The sequence below is a fragment of the Montipora capricornis genome, chromosome 9 (assembly GCF_036669925.1).
Source record: "Montipora capricornis isolate CH-2021 chromosome 9, ASM3666992v2, whole genome shotgun sequence".
In the NCBI taxonomy this organism is placed as follows: Eukaryota; Metazoa; Cnidaria; class Anthozoa; order Scleractinia; family Acroporidae; genus Montipora; species Montipora capricornis.
The window spans coordinates 4250136-4275804 of record NC_090891.1 but is presented as its reverse complement, the minus strand read 5'-3'; the positions used below and the strand labels follow the sequence as shown (position 1 = coordinate 4275804).

The 25669-nt window shown below is 39.0% G+C and overlaps 1 protein-coding gene across 3 annotated transcripts in view; it reads right to left on the bottom strand.

Annotated features, from left to right (window-relative positions):
- Nucleotides 1-24796, bottom strand: part of LOC138015818 (uncharacterized) — a 61100-nt gene extending 36304 nt beyond the window's left edge. For all 3 annotated transcript variants that reach the window (XR_011125647.1, XM_068862931.1, XM_068862929.1), the window contains exons 1-2: nt 24550-24796; nt 23971-24086 (exon numbers count right to left, since the gene is read on the bottom strand). Coding sequence is in view for 2 of the 3 variants with exons in the window: in XM_068862931.1 (XP_068719032.1) it covers nt 23971-24086; nt 24550-24640 (207 nt within the window). In the remaining variant the exon portion in view is untranslated. The remainder of the gene's footprint in view (nt 1-23970; nt 24087-24549) is intronic.
- Nucleotides 24797-25669: the final 873 nt, after the last annotated feature.

Sequence of the window (25669 nt, the reverse complement as noted above, 5' to 3'; positions counted from 1 at the left end):
AAAATAAGGAATCCAGAATTCTGTATAAACTGGCCTAATTACTCAGATTTCCCTCTTTTTATACTTGTACATACATTTAATTCTTTGTTTTTGTAATTGAATAAAATAAACATAAATAAATAAATAAAAACTAAATGATCAAGCGCTCGATCGTTCTGGCTTACAGACACTGTTAGAGCGCCGAGGTCAAGCTTGTAAACGCTTTGCTCAGGGATTATCTGTATCATCGACTCCCTGCATTGCTTGTCTGCTCTCTGAACGATCAAGCATTAGCCTTGGATACGGTCTCCGCTCTGGTACAGCTAGGCAGTGCGTCAACAACAACAGACTTTTGCGCACTGATAGGTTTATTACTTTTAAGTATGGATAACTGTTATTCTTGTCGTTTAACTCTTGCAATCTCGTTCTATTATGTATTTTCTAGCTACTGACCCCTCTTGTAATTTAGCAGATGCTACCAAAGAGTGAATAAACATATTATTATAGAGAAGCTTCATGATCACATTGTTTTCATTAAGCAATATTAAAAGAAGGTAAAAGCGCCACATTACATCAGTCCAATTTAATTTATTACAAAATTACAAATTTCCACGTTCCATGCTCGATGTTGTTCGCGGCACCAGTAAGCTTAATTGTTAGTTAATATTTTTCGTGCGTAGCAAGCGTTTCCGTGGGGTTTCCGTTCAATGTTTTGGCCACGCGAAAATTGGGGCGACAGCAAAAAAAGAAAGAGGGGGGAGGGGGAGAGGAGAAAAGGAAACGCTTGCAGACAAACCCATGTAATTTGAAAACCCTGTTCACCAGCGAACAGGGCTCGTGATTGGCTTGGCTTTGGTCCTTATTATTGACATGTACCCATCAGAGATCTGATTTTTACAGAATCCAACATGGCAGAAGAAAGGGAAGACGCGTTCCAGGCATGTTTGGACAAAGCGTTAAAGAGGAGATCTACTTGCTGTGCTCCCCACAGGATTTGGGAAAAGTCTGATTTTTCAAGTTTTAGTACTTTGAAAGAAGACTGTGTTATCCTCTATAATTTGTCCACTGAAAAGTATTGTAAATGATCAAATCAAGGAGTCCTCTTCAATGGGGATTTCTGCTGGCTCGTTGTTTGACTGTCTCCAATCAGACATCGAAAGTGGAAAACTGCTTTTTGCTTCTGCTGAAGAAGCACTCAGTAAAAGCTTCCTCGACTCCCTCAAAAAGGACAATCTCATGACAATCTCGCTGCGATTGTGGTAGATGAGTCCCACACAGTTGAGACTTGGACTGGGAAAAGGTAAACATCTTAGCTTATATCAGTTTGACAACTCATAACGTATTGCGATTTCATGCCTCGAGCTTTTGTAATTTACATCTGATTGTTACTTTCTCCTAGGTCAAAGACGAAAATGGCCAGAGCCTTCTGTGAAAGCTTCAGTAACCTTGCCTCCTTGCGCTCATTCTGTAAACAAGGTGAGACTTTGAAAATGTTTTGCGTCAAATGTGCAATTTACCGATAATTGGACAGTTATGTTGCCACTGTCTCTTATAACAATTTCTTTTCTAAAAATGCAGGCTGTGTCTTAAGACTTTGATATGTTGGATTGCAGTAGAGATCTTAATAAGACCATTGTTTCCTAGGAATTCCAGTTGCTGCTCTCACTGGCACTGCTGACGAAAGGACAAGAAAAACTATTCGAGAAAGCTTTGCAATGAAGGAAAACCTGCTGACAGTGTATGTGAGTCCCAACCGGGAAAACAGATTTTCTGTCAAAAAGATTAAACAAGAGCATCAACATGAAGAACTGCAATGTCTTATTGACCTTTTAAAGAAGCATGGTAAAGAAACACCAAAAAACTCTTATACATGTGTACTTTTTAACACTATAAACGAAATTGCCCAGGTGACAAATTACTTTCTAAGCAATTTTGGCCCCATGCATATGACCAGCAAACTAAAGTACCAGAGAACTGCTTTCTTGGAGTTTATCATTCAAACTCCTGGGATAGAAACAAAGAAAGGATTGCTAGTTCACTAAAGGCTAAGAATGGCAGAATTAAGAGGGTGGTTGTTGCAACAACAGCATCGTGTATGGGGGTTAATTTCCCTGATGTCTGTTACATCATTTCTTGGGGAGCAGCAAGGTCTTTGTTGGATTTCCACCAAGAGGCAGGTCGTGCTGGAAGAGATGGTGTCCTCTCTCATGTTGTGGTTCTTTGCCATGGTCAGCAAGTTGGACCTTGTGAAATGGAGGTTAAAGACTTTATCAGAACCAATGGATGCCTACGTGTTGGAGCTTATCAGTCATTGGATCAGAATATCAAATCATCATCTCATCTCCACAACTGTTGCTCATTCTGTGCTACTGTTTGCAAATGTGATGGGGATTCATGTAATGCAGAGGTGTTGCCATTTGAAGTGGAAGCAAAACTTGCCGAGGAGGCTGTCAACAAAAGGACAAGGGAAGTAACTACACATGATCGTCAAGACCTCCATGATGCCTTGAAGGAAGTTCGTGCTAGTATGAAGATACAGGGATTGTGCATAGACTATTCATCAAGTCATGGTTTCTCTGAACAATTGATGATAGATGTAGTAAGCAAATGCTCTGACATTTTTACAATTGATGACGTCCTTGGTAATTTCCCTGTTTTTTCAGTTGGTGCTGCTTTGCAGATTTTAGAAATCATGCAAGAAATTTTCTTAGATATTCCTAACTTGGAGGCAACACTTGTGTTTTTTAGTTTTTCTTCAGATTTTAGTCACCATAGTTGGTTTAACCTGGAAGAGTATACATTTTGTGACAGTGGCAGTGAGGATGAACTTTCACTCTTGAATGTAAAAGTATCCACGTAATGAGGACGGACCTTTTTCATTTGAAAGGACGGACCTTTTTTTGAAAGGACGGACCTTTTTAATTTAAAAAAAACAAACAAACCCTCTCTTGGAATTTTTTTTTTTCAAACACTGGCATGTGATAATGTCTGTATGGAAAATAGTGTATGAACCCCTGAAAGTGAATTTTGGACCTTCCTCTACCGAGGGGGAGGTAGGAATATTTCATGTATTCACACAGTAAAGTTGAAGAAAGAGTACCCTTAATTATGTTATTTTCATTTCTTTTACATATAGTTCATGATACACTGCTGTTGTGCAGGTCAATATTGTATTTGCCTTAAGTTCCTGGAAACTTGGAATTGAAAGTTAAATAAACATGATATAGTTTCATGTTATATTTCCTTGGAAATTTACATAACTTGACACAAAGAAATTATCAACTTGAGCATTATTTACATAACTACTAAAATGTCTGTCGCAGCAACTTCCCATTTAGAAATTGGTGTACGACCCACAAAATTCAATAAGAGTTATTTTACTCATAGATTGTACCCACAGTTTGAGATGCTCTTTAATCCATATATGAAGATCCCTATAACCGAGATCATGTAGAGGGCTCCTTTCAAACTTTGGGAAGGAAGGGTGACCTCATCCACTCACCTTTTGGAAGACATGCTGGTCCAGTAAGTCTTTAGTTATCTGAGCCACTGTCTCATGGTCTTCTGTAGAAGTGCGCAGACTTTTGGTGTCATAATTGCAGCAATCCTGATCAATTGATTCAAAGATACTCTCCCCCCTCTTTCTTTTCTTGCTCTTGCCTTAGTTTTCGCGGCCAAAACATCAAAATTTGCACGGAAACCCCACAGAAACGCTTGCTACACAGGCTACTTTGTTTTCCAAATGTCATGATAATCACTAAATTTATTCGGCATTTAAATGCACTATTTGCATTCAAATAAAATTTTATGCGACAATTTAGCCTTACATAGTTTAAAGAGGCTAGAAATCATGGAATCGAGGGTGCTGATTTGAATTTTGAATTCAAGATGGCGTCTTTAGATAATGTTGTATTTATTGATTGTCGTATAATGGATGTTGCGTTCTTGATCTCGTTGACACAAAAATTTTTCCTCAGCAGGTGAACAGTCCAAAATGGCTTTGTGTGTCCCGAAAGTAATGATACTTGGTCATTCTTTTGTTCGGCGCCTCAGTGATGACTTGGAGAATCATTTTGACGATCGTGCCAAAATCAACTTCGCCCGTTTGTTTGGTTTGAAGGATGGTTAACAAAATTAAGTAATTTGATGTAGCGAATGTCTCCCGCTTTGCACCAGATGTTGTAACCTTAGAAATAGGTACCAATGACCTCTGTAATGCACCACCAGAAACAGTTGGTTCTCAAATTGACAAATTAGTCGAGTTGTTGTTGAAACATTTCTCTGTTAGGGTAGTTGGAGTTTGTCTGGTGATTAAGCGAGCTGAGGTAATGTTTAATAAGAAGGTAGAGGTGTTAAATCGTTATTTAAGTGTCGTCATCGACCGCCCCAGAATGTTTGTATGGCGACATAAGATTTTGGATTCACCAAGCCATGATTTCTTGTTGGAGGACGGAGTTCACTTAAATCCTTGTGGACAGTATTTACTTTATAGAAGTTACCGAGGTGCAATTTTAAAGGCTGAATAAGTTTAAGTGAATAATGCTCATGGCAAATACATGTTTTTGCCAATCCTCCGCTTCAGTTTGAAGGGTTTATGTCGTTGGCAATATTGATATTATCTAAATCGATATTAAGCAATTATTAATTTTAGCCGAAAACTCGAATCAAATGTGAGATTATGGTCATTTCGTTGTGAATAAAACTGATTGTATTTTCAATCATATATTACAAACTGACGTATGTTTGTGCCATACAGTGCATGGATTTTGACCAATCTACATTGTTGTTTTTTTCACTTCTGTCCAAACCAGATGTTCTTATTTAATTATGTTTTTGTGACATGCTTCGGCATGGATTTGTGACCAACATATGGTTTTGGTCTTTCTGTTTTTGTCCAACCAGAGGTTGTTGGAAGGTTTTTGTGGCATCATAGGGAAAGGCATTTTTATTACGTGTTTCGGCGACGTGTAGTCTGCCAAGCTATCCCTGCCATAGTTCATATACATGTTCACGTTTTATTGCGTAAGTGTGAGTTTGTACAATGCAGTGCATGGTTTTTGATCAAGCTACAAGCTTGGTCTCTTTTTTGTTTTTGTCCAACCAGAGGTTGTTGGAATGTTTTTTATGGCATTTATGGGGACAGGCTTTTTATATGTTCTGGCGACATGTGTAGGTTGCCAAGCCATCCCTGCCATAGTTCACGCATAAGTTCATGTTGTGATGTCCTTTTGCATTGTTTGTACCAGGAAGTGTACGGGTTTTTTGTCCAAGCTACAGGTTTGGTAATGTTATTTTACCAAACAAGGTTGTTGGAAGGTTTTTTCTTTATGGTACTATAAAACAGGCATGTTATATATTTCGGAAAAGTTTACTACATGTTTCTGGCTTACATGTATACTGGTGTTGAGTTATTTTATGTTTCAGGATGTCTCGCAGGGTATCAACTAGAGTGAAAAGAAAAACTACTGTTTTTGCAACAGCCAGCTAGTCGCTGTAGACGGATTGAAGTGAATGAAGAACAAGCAGATCAGCTCCCAGGCCCAGCAAGTCCTCCGTATGCTGGCATTGATGACTTGATTGAAAGGGTGACAAATGCAGTATTACAAAAATTACAAAATACACAGTCCACTGATAATGCGGGTACTGGAAATGCTTCATTGCCTGGAACAGCCTCAGCTGTACAGGGGTCGGTTGACGCTGAACCAGTCATCAATGCATTAAGTGGTTCTCAGGCTAATACTTCTGAAATTTTAAATAGTTCAGATCAGGCTAGCACAGGAGACGCAACTGTACAGGGGTCGATTGCGACTGTGTTGGAAAGCTTGTCAGAAAGCACCAGTTTAATGTCTAAGCCAAAAGATATTTTTGTGTCAACAGACATCCCCATTGACACGTCAATTTCTGAATTGCTCTTAAATGATAAGAAAGACCATGACAGTTTCCATCTATGCCTTTCAAATGACATGGCATCATCAAATGACCAACCACGCATCATATTGGAGCCAAATCAAAAGTCAAAACATATCAATTCAATTGAAATGTGGGTCACAGCCTATCAAATCTTTGTGGGTGTCTACACACAGAAGTATCCTGTTGAAGCCCCCGTTTTGATGAAGTATAGTGAAATTATTAGGGATTTGGGAGCAAGAGGATACAACTGGCGATACTAGGACAAGAACTTTCGATATCTCCGACAAAAAGACCCCAAAGCATATTCTTGGGGTGCAGTGCATTGGGAGTTGTGGATTAGATCCCAGCCATCCAGGAACAATTATTCACTGATAAAGAGATCTGAGGCTGAATCGAAGTCAGGCTTTCGAGTTCCTAAAGGTTATTGCTGGAAGTATCATAAGGGGTTAAAATGTGTTGGATGTAATTTTAAACATGCATGCCCATTATGTCAAAAGACTCATCAAATGATAAATTGCCATAATTTTCCCAACACCAATAAAGGTAAACCTCCTTGCGTTTTTGCTCGACGGGTACAACTTTCAAAAGCGAATGTTCTTAATGGATGGATTTAAGTATGGATTTCATCTCTTTTCTGTTGGTCAAAGTAGATCTTATGAATCTCCTAATTTGTTATCTGCACGACAACAGCCCCAAGTAGTTGATCAAAAATTAGCTAAGGAGCTGGAAGCCCATAGGTTGGCTGGACCATTTGATACACCACCCTTTCCTGTTTTCAGAGTGTCACCCCTGGGTATTGTTCCAAAGAAAACCCCAGGGGAATTTCGTCTGATACATCATCTTTCATATCCCAAGGGTAAATCAGTAAATGATGGAATATCCCATGAATATTCCAGTGTTCAATATGCTAATATTGACCATGCTACTAAAAAGATTAAACAGTCAGGTGTCGGTTCTTATTTGGCTAAAACCGATATTAAAAGTGCTTTCAGAATTTTATCCATTAATCCTCATGATTATCATCTTTTAGGTATGAAGTGGAGTGGTCAATATTATTATGATAAATGCATGCCTATGGGGTGCTCCAGCTCGTGTAAAAATTTTAGTACAGCTGTTGAGTGGATTGCACTGGATAAGCTCGGTATAGCTAACCTTATTCACTTGCTAGACGATTTTCTCCTCATTCAGACAACCGAAAGTCAGTGTTCTAGAAGTCTTAGACTCTTCTTAGAATTATGTGATTTTTTAGGCATTCCCATGGCACCTGAAAAAACAGTTGGCCCAACTACAATTTTGACATTTGCAGGTGTGGAACTAGACACTATTCGTTGTGAATCACGCTTACCTGAGGATAAATTATTGAAATGTCAACAATTGATTGCTGGATTTATCAAAAAGAAGAAGGCAACATTGAGAGAATTGCAGTCGCTTACCGGGGTACTAAATTTTGCTTGTTCAGTGGTTGTCCCAGGCCGTTGCTTTTTAAGACGGCTTATTGACTTGACAATTGGGCTCAAACAGCCCTGTTATTTTGTTCGTGTTTCAAAGGAGGTGAAGGCTGATTTGTTAGCTTGGCAACAGAAATTTCCCCATGGCAGAAACAACTCTTACAATTTCGTCATTTACGATATTGAAACAAACATGTCTGGAAAAACTGCAGAAATATGTCAACTCTCAGCAGTTGATCAATCAGGTTTGCACTGTTTCAACGACTATATATTGCCTTTGAGGGATGTAGATATTCATGCTACAAGGGTAAATGGTTTAAGTGTCTGAACAGGCAGAGGCGTCAGAACCCTGTTCAAAGACAATCAGCCAGTCGAAACTGTGTCACTTGGAAAGTCATTGGAACATTTTCTAACCTACTTAGAGAAAACTGTCAGGCGTGTTAAAAGCGATAGTACTATTAATACTGTTTTAATTGGGCACAACTCTCAGGTTTTCGATACGCCAACCCTTCTTCATCAAGGTGGACATCAACTTTGTGAAAAACTTTCCTGTCTTAACATGTTTTTTCTGTTACTCTCCCAGTGATGAAGAAGTTGGTGAAACGTAAACATCCCTCTCTGGTCTTTTCAGATGGTTCCACAGTTAAATTAAATCAGCAATCCATTTATCAGACACTTTTCCATGAACCTTTCCCCGCACACGATGCAATGGAGGATGTTAGAGCTTTAAGAAGAATAGTCTTTGACTCCCGTTTTAACATTTCAGAGGACATGTTGACAGAAAACATGTCAACAACACAGTACGCAGAAAACGACATGAAATACGATCGTCGCTACAAACTCCTGCAGAAGTTTTGAGAAACTCTTTACTATCCAACAAACGCGGAATTTCCCATCAAGCAACAGATTGCTGAAAAAATAGCCGGAGTGGCATTTCATATCGAGATCTTAAGAATGTTTTCGAGACTTTTGGAGCAAAAGGGCTTGTTGGCGTATTGTCTCTGCCTCCATCTCCAACAACTAGCAACGCCCCGCGAGTGACAAAAACAACCCGTATTTTAGCCAAGATTGTTGAACACTTCAAAGCAGCGGAGGAAGCCACAAGTTAAAACGCATTTCCATAAGTATTACAACACTTAGGTATACTTTTCCCCGAAGTGGGGGAAAATAAGCTTCTGCTTCTCGACTAATTTTCAACTAGCACGTGCGACGAGTGCAAAGAAAGCAAAGAAAGCAAAACGAGAGCATGCGCAATGCCCTAACTTGAAGAATTTCTATTTTGATGCAGTCACTAAAAACAAGGGCTTTTGAGTGATCTAAAAACGCATCTTGGGCGCGTTGCAGATGGTGAATTTGTTTGAAAATTGGCACATGGATAGGCTTTTTCTTTCTCTCACTGTTAGGAAAAAAATCATCAAATTTTATACATACATTAATGTAATATGCGTCAAAAACTAAAGTTGCGTATTCGTTCAAAAATCATGTAGAGATTTTCTTGTAGCTTTGTCAGTTGAAACTCCTTGGATGTTTACTCTGTTTCCCCAAAAACAAAGAAAATTCACCGAGTAGAAACCTAAAAACACCATCTAGAAGTCAGGTTGGTTAAAAAAACAAGCCAAGCATTTTTATCAGTAGCTGCCATAGCAATGATATTTAGGTTCTGAAAGAGTCTTCCACATGTAGTCTAAGGCTGTAGGTTTTTATTTTTGACCTTCTACCGAGTGCTATGTGATAAACATTTGCCAATGCAAAAAATTATTGATGCTGTTGTAATATCCAAACCTTTGAAAAATACTATATAGAGCCATCTTAAGCCATGTGTACTATGGCATTTTTTGCATTTCTTCGTATCAGTGAAATCAGTGTCAAAGCGAGATGGTGCCAATGGTAACCTTTTACAACTGGAGCAAGTTGGGAACATATTGGGAACGGCAATGTGGTTTCCTTGATGATTACATTCACAAGCTATAAACATAATGACAATCAAAATCCTTTTTCTATAGTTTTAAATAGACAACTTAATGCATGTCCAGTTCAATCATTTTTGGATTATGCTTCTGTTTGTGGCATAGCGCATGGCCCACTTTTTATTAATCACGAAGGGTCCCCAGTTTTGAGAGGCGAATTTAGTAAAATGCTTGGCTCAGTCATTCGACTACGCAACTTGGATCCTGATAGATATAAAGGACACAGCTTTAGGATTGGTGCTGCTACTTATGCGGCTGAACAAGGGGTTTCCGACAAAAGGATTAGGCATCTAGGTGGATGGAAATCTGATGCATTCAAAAAGTATATCAGAATAACCTCTCTAGAATCTGTTTCGTAATGGAATGTGACAGATGTTCTGATGTTGTTGCTTGCAGGGGCAGCACAACATTGGAACCGCATTTTGATTTGATCTGCACAGATTATGCAGGACGCAATTTGGTAATAATAAATATTATGTCATACCTTTACTCAGAATGAAATTCGTGCTTGAGTGGGGCGTGCCCTTGCTTTGCAAGGTCTTTGGCGGTTGATTGCCCTCACCTTCGCCGGCCATACCTGTTTAATGAATTTTTCAGTTGTATCAGAGTTTAATAAACTGGCTATGAGCAAAATTTCACATAGCCATCTTTTCTCCATCATGTTGTTTGTATTGCCTTTCCAAACAGAGCACAGCACATATTTCATTCTGAGTGAGGTTTGCCATTTTGTGGGTGGATTGAAGTATAAATGCATTATTTGCATTCAAATAAAATTTTATGCGACAATTTAGCCTTACGTACTTTATGAAGACATTAACGTGGAAAGAGGCTAGAAAACATGGAATCGAGGGTACTGATTTGAATTTTGAATTCAAGATAGCGTCTTTAGATAATGTCGTATTTATTGATTGTCGTATAATGGATGTCGCGTTCTTGATCTTGTTGACACACAAAAATTTTTCCTCAGCCCTCCTCCTCCCCATTCCTGCCTCTTCCTAGTTCTATGGTTTGTATTTTCCAGGCGGTTGATTGCCCTCACCTTCCCCGGCAATACGTGTTTTATGAATTTTTCAGTTCTATTTGTATTGGATTTTCAGAGTTTAATAAACCAGCTATGTGCAAAATTTGACATAGCCATCTTTTCTCCATCATGTTGTTTGTATTGCCTTTCCGAACAGAGCATAGCACATATTTCATTCTGAGTGAGGTTTGCTATTTTGTGGGTGGATTGAAGCATAAAATTCTCATATTGAATGTAAGGATGGTAAACTTGAAAATGAAACTTACAATATTTTAAGTCTCAGGATTTGATGACCGGTTTCATATCGTTTCTCTGCTCTTAGAACTTTTGATGGTCCGTGGAGCGGATGGTGATGTTTCGATGCACCTTTCAAACGTTCCCTTTTTGTTTTCAAATTCGACTTGACTACTTCTTATCGTTTCCTGGAAACTCTTCATATTTGTAAGCCTTCGAAGACATGGCCTACACACCAAATGTGGAAATTCTCCTCGAGGGAGCAACTTGCCGTTTATCTCCTCAACAGTAAGAACAGCTACAATAGGTTCCTCTTAGCATACAAATTGTTGCAATGATCTTTATCGCAAATACCACTGCACAGCCTACAGCTGCTTGATAGTGTAGAAAAACCACTGTGAAGAAACTTTTTGGCATGCCCATGCGCAGCCATAATTTATTGGTTTAATGGCAGTGACGTTTTTTTTTTACTTTACCTCCCTAATTCAGTCAATTTGTCATGATGACAGTCTAGTGACTTTGTCACCCTTTCCTGCCAGCAGGTTTTTTTACCACACAGATTTTGGGTAGTCACGTGACCAGGTTCAACCAGGGTCTCTCTCTCGACGACAGGGGAGGAGGAGAGAGAGAGAGACTGGTTTCGAGGTTGGACATATCTGAGCCACAATTATGAGAAAGTGTATCAGCCAAAAATGTGCCTTGCTATTGACAAGAGAATGGTAAAATTTAAAGGCCTTATTTTCTTCCGTCAGTATTTACCAGCTAAACCAACCAGAATGAAGTCATTTATCTTGAGTGAATCAGAAAGTGGCTACTGTTTGAGATCAAAAATCTACACTGGCAAGCATCCATTTCAGCGGGAAGCTGGTACATTACTTACTGAACATGTTGTCACCTCATTGTTGGGCAGATATGACATGGGACACATCGTTTATATGGACAGTTTTTACTCTTCTCCACATTATTTTGTTTTCTCTACTTGAGCAAAAAAACATTGGGGCTTGTGAGACAGTGACAGAAATTGTCTAAAGGAGATGATCCAGTGTTTATGCGCAGTAGTAATCTTGTAGCCTGTGCCTGGCATGACTCAAAACGATTGACCCTGCTGAGCACAGTTCACACAAATTTAAATGTGGCTAAATGCAATTTAGGCAAAGTTAAACTTAAAAGGCATGCATTCCAGCATGCTTTGATACTGTGGGAGCACCCCACAGCTTGCAGGGCCATCCTATAGCTTGCAGGACCACGTGGCATCTGTATGTATTGTCACACGCACTAAGTCGCTTCACTACTTTGATTGTCTTGCCTTTTTGGTCTTTTGGAGCTTTAATTGTCGCCTTTTAAGCCAAACAATGACGTCCCGGTCCACGAATAATAGCCGTTCTGCAGCCTTGTCTGCTACTCCGACCAACAAGTTTTGGTTCGGAGGATCTAACGCCGGCCTTTTCAAGTGCTGCTTCACCTTTGGCGGATTTGGGTTCAACTCAGATGGCGTCTTCTGGCCTATCCCAGGAATTACGAGCAGCAATTCAAGCAGCAGCCACCGAAGCAGCTTTGGCAGCTGTAAGAGCTTCTTTGGCGTCGGCGAGCGCGTCAGCCGCGCCAGGCTCAGCAAGTTCTGTGAGCTGTGTTCCCTCCTCGGGAGCTCAGGATCAGCTCCACATGACTACCAATGGCTTTCTTTCATCTGGGAGCATTCTGCCGGCTTGGACAGCCGACAACCAAGGTATGCCAACATCTGTACCATCTTTCTCTCTACTTTCTCACTGCCGTCAACTCCTGTCACGTCTGTGAGGGTTGCAACACCAACGACTGCGCCAGCGTGTCTTGTACCAGGCACAATTTTGCCATCTGTGAGCGCGTCAGGTCTCAGCGCCTCGTTCGATGAACATTTTGTTGTGGGACCTGGTTTTTCGCCGATCCCTCCAAAACTGGTGAATCAAATCCAGGCCGGTAAATACATTTACTTAAGTGAATTGTTGACCCCGAACTTGATACAAGCTCAATCTGAGCCGCACCTCTTGTTTGATGGCCGTGTTGTTTTAACTTCCACAAGAAAGCCACGCCGGAAGATTGAAGATATCGTGAGTTGGTGTGAGGTGTTCACAGTATTTTCTCTTATTCTTACTAAAACATTCCCTCACTGTTGGAATGATTTGATGGCTTATAAACTGCTGATCTTACGGACTTATCGAGATTTTGGGGGACGAGTCTGGCTTTCGTATGATTGGGCTTTAAGAGAACACGCCGCGGCTTCTAAGATCACTGACTGGTCGAGTTTGCACGTTCAGTTATACAATTTTCATGCAGCAGGAGCGTCATCTAGGCCGCATCTGAGCCGCCAGAATAGTATTTCATCGGAAGCTACGGGTTCCTCGTCGAGCAATGTAGTCTGTAGATCATGGAATCGCGGCGCATGTTCCTTGCCATACTCGTCATGCATGTTCGCACATAAATGCAGTCTTTGCCACAGTTCTCATCGCTCATCAGATTGTCATGATAACAAAGATCAGGTCAGAGATCGTAGACGTTCGCGCTCCTTCAGCATGACCACCTTTAGGCACCTTATTCCACACGCATCTGTGCCGATGAGTTTAAATATTGATAAAAGAATCAGGAGCAGAGGAACTGCTGGAGGATATCGAACAATTGAAAAGCCTTTGATTGCTGGAAAGTACAATCAAAACATGGTTGGTGTAGATCGCTTACATCAAATGTTGCCAAACATGCCAATATCTTCATAAAAGCTTTTAGTGGTATCACACCATTTACCATTGAGTGAGAGAAATTGCCTTGGTCATTGCCTATATAATTTATTTTAAAGCAAGTAACAACAACAAACTGGACCCAGTGAGGTTCTGCCAAAAAGTTATTACAGGACTCCTAGAAGAACGGGAGCCACGTCAGGTGAAGCAAGGACGACCAAGCAACAATCAAGCTCCCCAGAGAATTACAGGAAGACACTTCCCTGGAATATACGAAAACAACAAACACAAGCCAGATTGTAAAGTTTGTTCTGATAGGAAAGACATCCTATTATTGCAAACAATGCAACATTCCTGTGTGTGTGGTACCATGCCTTGAACAGTACCATACACTAAGGAATTACAGGGCACAAAGTGGTGTTACACATATTTCCCTGCTAATTGATGCTACTCAGGGTGCATTTATTACTCTTACTTCTTCTTATTAAATTTTGGTCCATTTGAATCTAAAAACAAGTAAACTTGAGATAATCTGTGTTCCAGTTTTCAATATTTTGCTTGAAAAGTATCAAACTCTTCTTGCCCAAAGGAGACCAGCATTACTTGTTTGTTTTGACTCTTATTCGTGCTTGTACAAAGAATAATTTTTTCCTTAGTCAAGTGAATGACACTATTTCCCATAATTACTTTAAACTGTAAAGGTCATGTGATGTTGGCTATCATGGAGACAACATGTACATAGAAACAATTATTCCTCAAGCAATGTTGTCTTCAAGTTTCAAGGCTATACCATTTTCACTTTTGGGAGATATTAACGTTTTCGTTATGAATGTAACTAAACTTTACACTAAAAGGAAAAAACTTGGCACAGGGCGACACTCTTTTTTCCAAATCATGGCGGTGAAAGAGTTAATTGAGCATCTAACTACTCAAACGTCCCCAAGAATCTTGAGAAGCACAATGCCTTTCTGATTTAAGCATGCCTTTCAACAGAAGTGATCCTCCAAAACCCAACAGACTGCATTAATTCAGGATACAACATAAGGAGAAAACATGCAGAATGGTAGATAAAGGAATGCTGTGTACATGTATGCACGTTTTTAAAGGCTTTGATAAGGTCCCACATAATAACTTACTGCACAAACTCTCCAGCTATGGTAATAGTGGCAGTGCACACCGGTGGATAAACGACTTTTTCTCAGACAGAAAATAGTATGTAGTTATGGGTGATGAGAAGTCCACATATTTGCCACTTTTCTCGGGTCTTCCACAAGGTTCCATGTTGGGACCCTTGATGCTTTATTCACTCCTACTGGCCCCTCTTGATCATGGGTACCTTTCACCACCACAGGCCCAATCAAAGAGCATAATACTCTCCATAATCTCTTACATTTGTGCTGCAGCAGTAATAGCAGCACATGAAAAGAAGTTGAAAACAAGTGTGCTTTGGAAGTGTGGAGATGCCTTAGGCTCAAAAAAACAGCCACACTATAAGGTGCAAGGACAAAGGGATGATTCCTTTCTCAGCACCATTCACTCTCTACCAGTGTTTTGTGCATGGCTTGCAGAAGAGAACTGATATATTTTGACTCTGATGATGAGAGGGTCAATTAGCCACTATCAAAAATACCATAATATTCGTTGTTTGTCCCTGCAAAATTTTGCATGAGCATTGTTTCCAGTTTCTCTTGGGACCACTGTAAGTCCCAAGAAAAAATAAAACCTAATATTATCCTTATGCAAAATTCTGGAGGGACAAACAAATAGTACAGTATAATGATATTTTTTTATATTGGCCAATTAATGAGACAGGCCATATGAGAGTGAAGCTATGGGAATGCTGGGTTCAAAAAAGTTACAGACCACAGACTGCCCAGTCCTATTATGAATTTATGAGTGGTGTTGACATCTGTAATCAGATGACAACCTTAAATAAATCAAAGAACGAAAAGAGCTTGTATATGTACTGCATGTAGTCATCAAGATACCGGTAGTCCATCTTTGCGTATATAACAGCTAACCCCTTGAGGGGTATTACTGCAAGCACACTGGACAAGGAAAGAGGAAAGGGATCTTTTGTCATAAGAAGCACAATGTAACAGTTTCCAGCTTGCTAGTCACCTCTCACAACAACTGAAGTCACTTTCAAAGCCTTTTCCAAGGCACAAGACAACATTGATGTGTAGCAACCGTGGTGTGTACTCATACCTTGCAGAAGATAGCCAAATTGATTCATTATATATCACACTGTGTAGAGGACTTTATTAAAAAGGGATATTGTTCCTTTTTTCATCCTGAAAATTGCAAATTGCATGAATACCAATTTGGCATAGCAAAAGTACATACTTCTCTCAATTTCATTCAAATGAGGCAAAATGGCGTCAGTAAATTTCTACATCATCCTTTGAGCTAAAATGACATTCGTGTATAAGTATTATAAAGCATAGAAAAGGTGTTGCAGTAGTGTATTACCGGTATACACCAGTGTTGTGACAAAATCGTTTTTGTTCATCATTCCTTTTACATCAAAAAAAGTCCTCTTCCTTAAATGTTCCGCAAGGCAAACTGTAGTAAGAGACAAAATTAATAAACTGAAGGCACATTTTCTGGTGCGGATTAATAGCCACCTGCACAATTGGACAATTTTAGTTTGAATCGGCTCCAGAAATTTCTTTTAAATTTTGCAGAGTTTTATCTTAGCCCTCTAACCATGCACTTCCCAGCAGTATTAAAAATGAGTTCATTCTTTCCATATAATAGTTTTTAGACAAGATATAGACCGAATGCATAAATGGCGGCCAAAAAAATATTCTTTTGTTTATTGTGCTAATTAGCCTAGCGAGGCTAGTGAGTCTCATTAGCGCATAAACAAAAGAATACATTTTTGGCAGCCATTTATGCATTCAGTCAATAGGGTGTTCTTAGGTGGCTTTTTGTGTTGTCATGGTAACCTATCAGGTTACATTGATGAGCACATGTGTTGGAGCAATTGTTGGTATTTCATTTGGTACCATAACATTGCTGTCACATGAAACAATGTTGTAGAGTGAATCCTTCTGATAAGACATTCCCTCCAAATTGTCAAAACTGGTTTGAACCAAAATTTGAGGGTTCATGTTCACTCTCTTCAGGGCTAAAAATTTGCTTAAAGAAAGCCTGTTTCGTAAAGAATAAAATGAAATAAACCCACTCCATACCAAGATGCACCCTTCTGACTGAATACATGATTATTCATTAGCTCTCGAGAGAATTGTGCAAGATACATGGTATTAAAGCTGGAAGAATACTGAAGAGTTGGATAAAAAAGACACCGTCTTGTCCACAAACACAGTGGTCTTCTCCAGCAAGTGCATGTACATGTAAACCACCCACAAAATACCAGATCTAGATCTGTTGATAATACCTTCTTGTGACTATTGCAAAAAATTATTCTATTATAGAAAGCAGTGGAATAGTTTAAGTAACTCTGTAACAAATTCTAGCCAGCTAAGGCAAGTCTTCTTGCATTGTTAGCAACAAAATACAGCAGAGTTTTTCACTTGTTTGCTTATAATAAAGCCCATTCTTGTGGAATTAAGATTGACTTTGTAAGCTTAGCAAAGCTGTTTTAAGCATTATAATCATCATTAACATCACTATTAACATCTGGGTTTTTGCCTTTTCTCTTCAACACCACCACCACACCATGGTCTTCAGGATGGAGAGAATTACAACTTACAGTAAATGGAAAATCTTTCATTACAGTTCATGTAATTGTGAGCTACAGATGCATGGTGTATTCCAAACACTAACAAGACAATCTTCTACAGGTCAGACACCTTGAATGAGCATGATCATTGACATCTACAGTATTACTGAAATTCTTGCATTGTAATTGGCTTAGCTAATTGAGCTATTGTACCATAGCTGCTCTACAAAGGCACAACAAAACTTTCACCTCTCTAGGACATACAGTGTAAGGTCTCTATGGTGACATAAGATTAATACCCTTGTGGCTAGGGAAAACTAACAGGGCTAAAAGAAATGGGAAAACTGAAACATTGCTATAGGCAGTACATAAAATTGCTGTTTCAGTTGAATCATATTTAAGTGTGACACAACTGCCACCTCTTGAACGAAATATTATTTTATCAGAATACTTGTATAAGGAAAGGGTTAATTAACTGTAGTGGGTATACGAATCAGAATTCAATTTTGAAGGCCAGAGGGTTTCTTCTTCACTAGGAGCAAGAATCTGACAAAATTTATGTTTTGCTCCTGCTTACCTTGATAGTGAAGAACAAAAAAGTGTGTAAAATCCAGCATTCTTTCAAATAAAAAGATACAAGTGATACTGTTGGCTTGTGACATGAACATGTCTGGGTGCAAAAGTGTGACCTTATTAAGGAATGTTTGAATCACATAAGAGGTCTCACGTGTTTACTTGCCCCACATGGGAACATGTACACTGTATGCAATCACTCTAACATGTACTTTCGACTTGATCCTCAAGTGCTTTTGATCTTCAGTGTTTTTGCTAACCTTCACTTGATCGTCAGTGCTTTTGTAACCTCTCAATTGGCAGCCAATTCTTTGCAACACTTGTTAGTTCAGTATTATCTCCAGATGTCATAAATGCATATTTTCAGTCCATTAATATGGATTGCACCTCTTGAAATACCTGTTGGAACTCGTATTCCAATTGTGGATGAAAATGCTCTTATAAAACTGTTAACACACCAGAAGAGAACTGCATCTGGACCGGATGAGTTTCCATATTGGTTCTGGCGTGATTACTCCCATCATCTTGCACTTGTGATTACAGCAATCTTCAACAGTTCATTAATTCATCAAGCTGTTCCAACACTGTGGAAACTAGCAAATGTTTCACCCATTCCTAAAGAATCCCCTCTAACGGAGTGTAATCACCTGCGACCAATCTCATTAACTAATATCATAATGAGGATCTTTGAACGGCTTGTTTGCAAACAAGAACTGTCTCCTGTGCTTAAGGATGAGATTGGCCCAGACCAGTTTGCCTATATGGAAGGCCGCAGGACATCTATGGCTCTAATCAAGTGTCAACATTATTGGTTGGATTGGCCGGACAAGGATGCAGATTTTGTCCGGGTCCTATCATTTGACTTTAGTAAAGCTTTTGATTCTGTTTCCCATCGAGTCTTGCATGACATTAACCCATATATCATCAACTGGATGATCAGCTTCCTGTGTGACCACCAACAAAGAGTCATGGTGGATGGTGTTGTAACAGAGTTCCTCGATATTAACAAAGGTGTCCCGCAGGGGAATGTTCTTGGTCCCATTCTATTTTCCATCATGGTGAACGACATCAAGTCTGTTAGTTCAAGTTCACTACTGATTAAATATGCTGATGACATCACAGTTAGTGTACCTATCAGGTCAAGCCCAGGTCAGATTGACCCATCACATCAAGACGTTTGCAGCATCAAACTCTGGGCAGACGACCACAAGATGACGTTAAATTTCAAGAAGACCTTTGAAATGGTAGTAAGAGGAAAGACCAGGAAAACTCCAGGTGATATTGATGGGATAGCTAGGACGAAGGAGCTCAAATTGTTAGGAGTAACATTTAATGAAGACCCGTGCAACTGGGATACTCAATTTAAGCATATGCTTGGCAAGGCCAATTCTAGACTTTACATTTTCAGGGTCTGCAAGTACATGTACTTTGGCTACTCCTTATCGGAGTTGACTGTGTTATTTGATAGCCTCATAACGTCATTATTTTTATATGCATTAGAAGTATGGGCCTGTGTCCACCAGGGCAAATACATTGCACAGATTGATAAGTTTTGTAGGCGTGCTCTGCGATATGAATATACCTCCAAGTACACCCCAATGACCAGCTACATCGTTTTAAGAGATAGGCAGTTATGGAACAACATCATAACCGATGCAGCTCATCCTCTCTATGACCTTCTTCCTCCACAAAGATCACGTCTTTTAAGAAGCAGGGGCCATGATTTTGTTTTGCCACGGGTGAGAACCGACAGGTTCACGCGATGCTTTATTAACAGATGCCTATTTAACTTTGTTTAAGTCCATTTTAATTGTGTAGTAGTATAGAATATTAGTATAGAATAATTATTATTCTTATTGTAAACTCACACGTTTGTCTGTGGGGATGTTTTTTTGATAATAAAGATCTTTACTTACTTACTTACTGCACCTTTGATTACTGAAACAGATTTTTTAAATTCTGGGCAATGTGTAAGCGGACTGAGATTTACATGTACCTTCAGGTCTGAGCATAGTAGCATTTTGGATGACCCTCAATTATTTCACTAGAGGTACATGATGAACACCTAAAAAAGCTTATTCAGCAAAATAGCAAGAAAAATTCAAACAGCTGTGGTGATCAACAACAGTCCCTGTGATGTGTCACCAGGTTTGAATATTAAAACCCAAGATTTCCATGGGAACAGAAAAGATTGCGGGCACCTTTTACATTAGGAGTATCACTTCATGTAACTGAAGCATATGCATTTAAGTAATAGATGCTTAAGTTAGAAATGATTAAAAATAACTAAGGATTAATATTGGACCTACAGTGTACATGTAATTACAAAAGGAACAGCATTCATGATCGAAGTCCATGCACTTGACTTCTGGTTTATTTACTACCTAATTTAATTCAGACGTATTCCATTCATGGTCCCACATGGACCAATGGACCACATTTGACGATAGTATGAAATCTAAAATGAATTAAATTCATCCTAGACGTTTCATCAGTCTTGGCCAGACAAATAAAATGTCTGTAGAGCGTTTCAGTTTATACATGGCACAAAAAACACACAAAATTGAATACACATACATGTATATTTTATTATGTTAATTAATGTATGATAATGAGCCCATGGGGCAAGATTTCCTTTACTTCACATGCGCACAAGCTTGCTTCAGTACCATTTTTCCTGTGCGATTTGCAAATTAAGAATGGCTCTTTGGAGGAAGTCTTTGCCTTCCTGCTGCATTTTATGTGAGAGGCAGTTGAAATACATGTATAACCTGAAAAAGATTGTCTGAGTACATGTAGGTTTGAACGCTCTGTTACTGAAAAATAACGACCTCGTGATAGGAAAACAAAAGTGTAGGATATTGCATGAATGGCGCTGGAAGCAGAAGGAATTTGAGCAGATGCAACACCGATGAAGATGACATTGATGCTGTTGACCTCCAAAATCGCTATAGTCAAATGAAGGACGAGACTGACTCTGCTGAAGCCAGTAAGAAAGCCATCTTGGCAAAAGGAGGAAAGAAAAGGGAAAAACTTGAGCAGAAAAGAAAGTGGAGAGAATCTCAATTAATTGATAATATGGTTAATGTTATTTGTAATGATGCAGAACTGGTGCATAAACTTTATAACTCCTTTGAAAAAAATTCTCAAGTTCAATTACCACCAATGATCACAAACACCAAAGCAGGGCTCGAATAATATTTGAATTTCACCTTGCCCGTTGGGCAAGTAACTCTCAAATTTTCCTTGCCGGGGCACTTACAGGTTGTTACATTAATAATTCATGAACCCAAAAATGGAAGTCATACTACAGGCATGTTTTAATGTCATAACCCCATCTTGACTGTAGTCCTCTTAGTGTTGATCACTTTTACGTTTACGCCATTATATTGTGATACTTTCACAACTTTTAACTTCTTCATTCCGCTTTTACAAAGTTGTACGGTTTGTAATAATTAACATGGATAAACACAGTGACTGTTATGATCACACTGAAGTAGTGTGTACCCTACATTGTCAGATACTCTATACAGCCTTGAATCATTTTTTTCAATTCGTCAAAGATTGTGTTACACTCCTTGAATGTTCACCTGCATCTTGTCTAGTTCCACGAAATCATTGTAAAGAGAAGAGCGAGAAATTTATAACACACAGAATTAACAACAAGTTGCCTTCCCACTTCAGTTTTGACAAAGGCACAGTGCCAACTTTAAAAAGCCAGCGAGAGCATATTTTTTTCATTTGGGTGAATGAAAAATAGTTTCAGTGGGGGAAAACGTCTTCGTTTGAAAGAAAAACTACATGTATGTTAAGTCATCTTCCAGGAACTCTGAAAGCATTTTGAAGACCCACTTATCCATTCTTTTTCAAAATATAATACTTTTCGTTTCTCACGGCGGCACCCAAGTACATGTATGTTATCAAAAATGTTGACTTCATTTTCGTGGTAAAAATATGCAGCTTCTTTTCACATACAAAATTTCCACAGCTTTGAGAAAATTGCTACAATTCTGAGAAATAAACAGAGCGTTTTTGAGCCCAACATGGGTGGCTACTTTTAATCCTGGAAAGAAATTTGATCCGGGCAGATTTTGATCACATGCTAGCCAACCACTTCTGAGCCTTGAGTGTGCATCACGCAATCAACAAAACAACGCTATAAATTGTAACTTTCGTCATCTAAACACTTGATTACCCTTGAGCCTAAATTTACCCTTTCTTCTCAAAATCATTTTGAAAAATTTAGTCAGCAAACGGCTTGCCTGGGTTCTTGCCTGTGGGTCAAGTAATGGGAGAAAGTCATTACTCGGGGGGAAAATGTACTTGTCCCGCACGACCGAATGGGGGTTTTTTGACGCCCTGAAAAGTCTTGAATAATTAATCAGTTGGTTGTCTAAATCAGACTGCAATAATGTTGAATTGTGGATGTATTTACATGTACTGTGAATTACATTTGTCTAAATTTTAATTTAAACAAATTTCATCGACAGTAATGTAAAAATTTGATGTAAACACTAGGCCTTACAGTGTAAACTACACATTTGACAAAAGCGGCAGATTTGGTGAAATTTTGCCACAAGTGCAACAATCAAATGCACTGACCTTGCCTTAGGGGTCCAACAAAAGCAGCAAACTTGGTGAAGGTGGCAGATTTTGTGAAAATGGCAGATTCAGCAAAATTTCACAAAGAAGGTGATATGTGGTCGATTTCGCAGAATTTCGCCAAATCTTCCATTTTTGCCATAACCTGCATTGCATGTATGGTCACAAGTGCATGTTTTGCTGGAGTGCCAAATTTGACAAGTTGCTCAAATACTGTAGCAACATAGCATTATCATTACTATTATTATTTTCATTTTATTAATTAAAGTTTGATTTCTCTTATTATCTTTATTGTATGGTATGATTTTATATGATATCACATTCAGAGGGAAAGACAGAGAGCATGATTCTCATAATGAGATATTAGTTACCATCCTACAGTATTGATATGCATTTTTAGCATTAGACTCATAGCTTGCATGTAATTTAAACGTGTCTTTAGCTCAATGGGCAACATAAAGTTACTTGCCAAGTCCTATTTTCAGGCACTGAAGAGATTTTATCTTTCCCTACATGTACAGTGTATGTGCTGCAGCCTTACAGGTCAAGCTTGGTTAGCATGATGAAGTCAATCAAGAAAAAATTTTGGACATGTAAATAATTATAAATTGCATAAAAAGCAGAAAACATGCTTTGCACTAACATAGTGAAAACTGTGCATTTTTAATCCCTTCACCCCTAAACTGGCCTAAACTGGCCGTACTTAGTATTTTACTCTGTCTAATGCAAGATGATTTTACTCGTCAATGGGTTAAGTACTGTAGTTCAGGTTTTAAGAATTAAATACAGCAACAGATAATTACATGTACTTAGTGACAGAGATTGGTGTACTAATAAGCTACAGTGTATTCAACCTCTTCCTCCCTAAGAGTGACACTTATAGATTTTACTCTGTCTAACACCAGACGATTTTACTCATCAATGGGGGCAGCAGATTCTTTACACAGAGAAGTTGGCTACCTTTTCCCCTAAATTGAAGTAATAATTCTATTAAAGACAGATCCTTTCAAGCCTAAGATTAAATTCATTTTTACTGATGACAACAGTCAGTAACTCTACTCAAACCAGCTACCAACTTCAAATTTTATTGAAACCCCTTAATTTCATTTATATGACAATGAAATTAATTAAACAGGGATTGTGGTCATTGAACAAAATTGTAAGGTGCACCTAAGAAACTACAAAAGTACGAGAAAAAGTACATTGTAAACAAACTATGCATAATGGTATGTGGATAAATACAATCAAATGTGCATGTAGGACACTTGGTTTTTGGCTTGATATACCAGTAGGCTAATGAGATGGTTGGAGAAAGAGTATATCTCCCGTGCTATGATAATGTGTGATTTACATGTAGCTTGCGATACATTTAACATCAGCTACCAAAGGTTTTAACGATTTTTAATGATTTACAAGTATGTGAGTAGTTTAATAGCAATTACATGTACACTGTACATGTAATACACTGAAATTTAAAATTTTCCAGCAGTTTAATTAATAGCAAGTGATTTTGTCATAGTTAAACGTTGATACTCTTTTACATGCTGCCCTATGGCTTAACCTACTGTTACATGAAACATACATCAAATTCTTTGATTGCACCAGATGTCATGGTGGCCATGGTGATGGGAGGAACAACAGAGAAAAAGTATTTTAGGAATTTCATTCTATTATTATGCAAATCTTCAGCTGCATTTTTGAAATGTTTTGGCACCAACATGGCCCCCTTATCACGTGAGTGCAATCAAAGAATAAGCAACTCTCCACTCATAATAAAAAATAGGCATGTAATCAAGTCCTATGTTACGTTGACATGATGATGTGGATTGAGAGTACTGCCCACCTTGGTGGAATTTTCAACAAGGATATCTTGTCTGAGGCAATTTTGATGCCTGGTATTCTCAACAGTATAAGATACCTCATCTTTGCTATTCTCAGCTGGGCTCTGCGGCCTCGTTCCTGTTGGTTGAAAAGTCTCCATTTTGCCTGTCAACTTTTCTTACTTGCGACATAAGGGGCTAACTCACTAGGGGCTAACTCGAAAACCTACCAGTTTATTTAGCGCCTAGGCTCAAATATTTTATTAATTAAAATTGTAATTATGATTATTTTATCTATTTATTTGTTTGTATCCAACTTTAAATTGAACATTAACTATGAACTGAGCAAATAAATTCCATTCTACCCTATTCGTAAGGAGTAGCTCTGTAAGAAGTTATTTGAAATATAAGAGAAAAGAAAATTTCTCAAAAGCTAATACAGGGCCTCCTATACAAATTATGACCTTCGCTCTGGTAAAAGTCATCTTGTCCCACGGGCGCTATCGTTTACCAAAAAATACGAAATGCAGTGTTTGGTAACCTTTAAAACCAGCAAAATCAATATACTATCCATAAAGCACATAAGAGTTAAGCTTACTTACCATTTAAATTGCAGTTTTCCACGAAGACCACCAGTGACCATGTGTTCACGCATTCACCCACAAATTTCTCTGTCAGTAACAGCTGGCCCATTCTTAATAGGGAACTGTCTTACGTATCCCTTTGTTTTTAAAAAAACGAATCGTGATTAAGCTTTTTCCTTGCTTTTCTGAAAGTCCTACAAAAGCGGTGCTGGACATTATAGTAAGGTAAGATTTCCTGCGAGCAGACATAACGAGTAACGCACAACGCGACGGAAAAGAGGTTCGTACACTACAGCCACGTTCCCAGGGTCTTCGCGGCTTTCAATATGGCGGCGGGTTGGCGGTGGGTTGACCTAGGGCGCTTTCCGCCCTGGGCCCGGTTCCTCGAAAGCTGATTAATAATAATAATAACATAATAACTGTCGCGGCTAATCGCCGTCGCAAAGTACAGCAACGACGCAGCTCAACAAGGTCGAACCGAAAGCATATGTTGGCGCCTCTGGCAGCCGCTATACGGTCCATGTGTGACCTTGGAGCACAGCTTACAGCCAGCTGGAATCAGCTGTATGTTGGTTTTTTTATTAACGCTAATCTAAGATTAAAAATTAACCAAGCAGTTCATTTCTCTACTCCCAAATGCTGTTCAACGCAGATTTTTGAAAAACAAAAATAAGCAAAAGAAACTTTCACCAAAAAGTTGAAAACGTGAAACAAAAGCTTACGCTAATCCTGGATTAAGTTAATCGGCTTTTGAGGAACCGGGCCCTGGTTGCTGGTTGACCCGCCGCCACCCGCCGCCATATTTAAAGCCGAGAAAACCCTGGGAACGAGATTGCGTAGACTAAAGCTCACAGAAAAAGCGCGTAGGAAAGTCTGGACACGACTTTGGTCACGTTACGTCGCGAATGGGGGGGGGGGGGGGGGGGGGGGCGAATTTTTACTGTTTCTTTGTTTAATTTTTTTATTGATTTTATTTTTTGAATTATTTTTTTTTTCCGTGTCGGTAAAAGTCTTGCCTGTCACTCCCCTGCTAAATGGTGTCTTTGTGCATAGAGTCTTCTGCGCGTATTTTGTTAGGTTTGAGGGGGCTGTAGTCCTGTTCCGGGACTCCCTCTTATCCCGCCCTGAAAATGGGCGT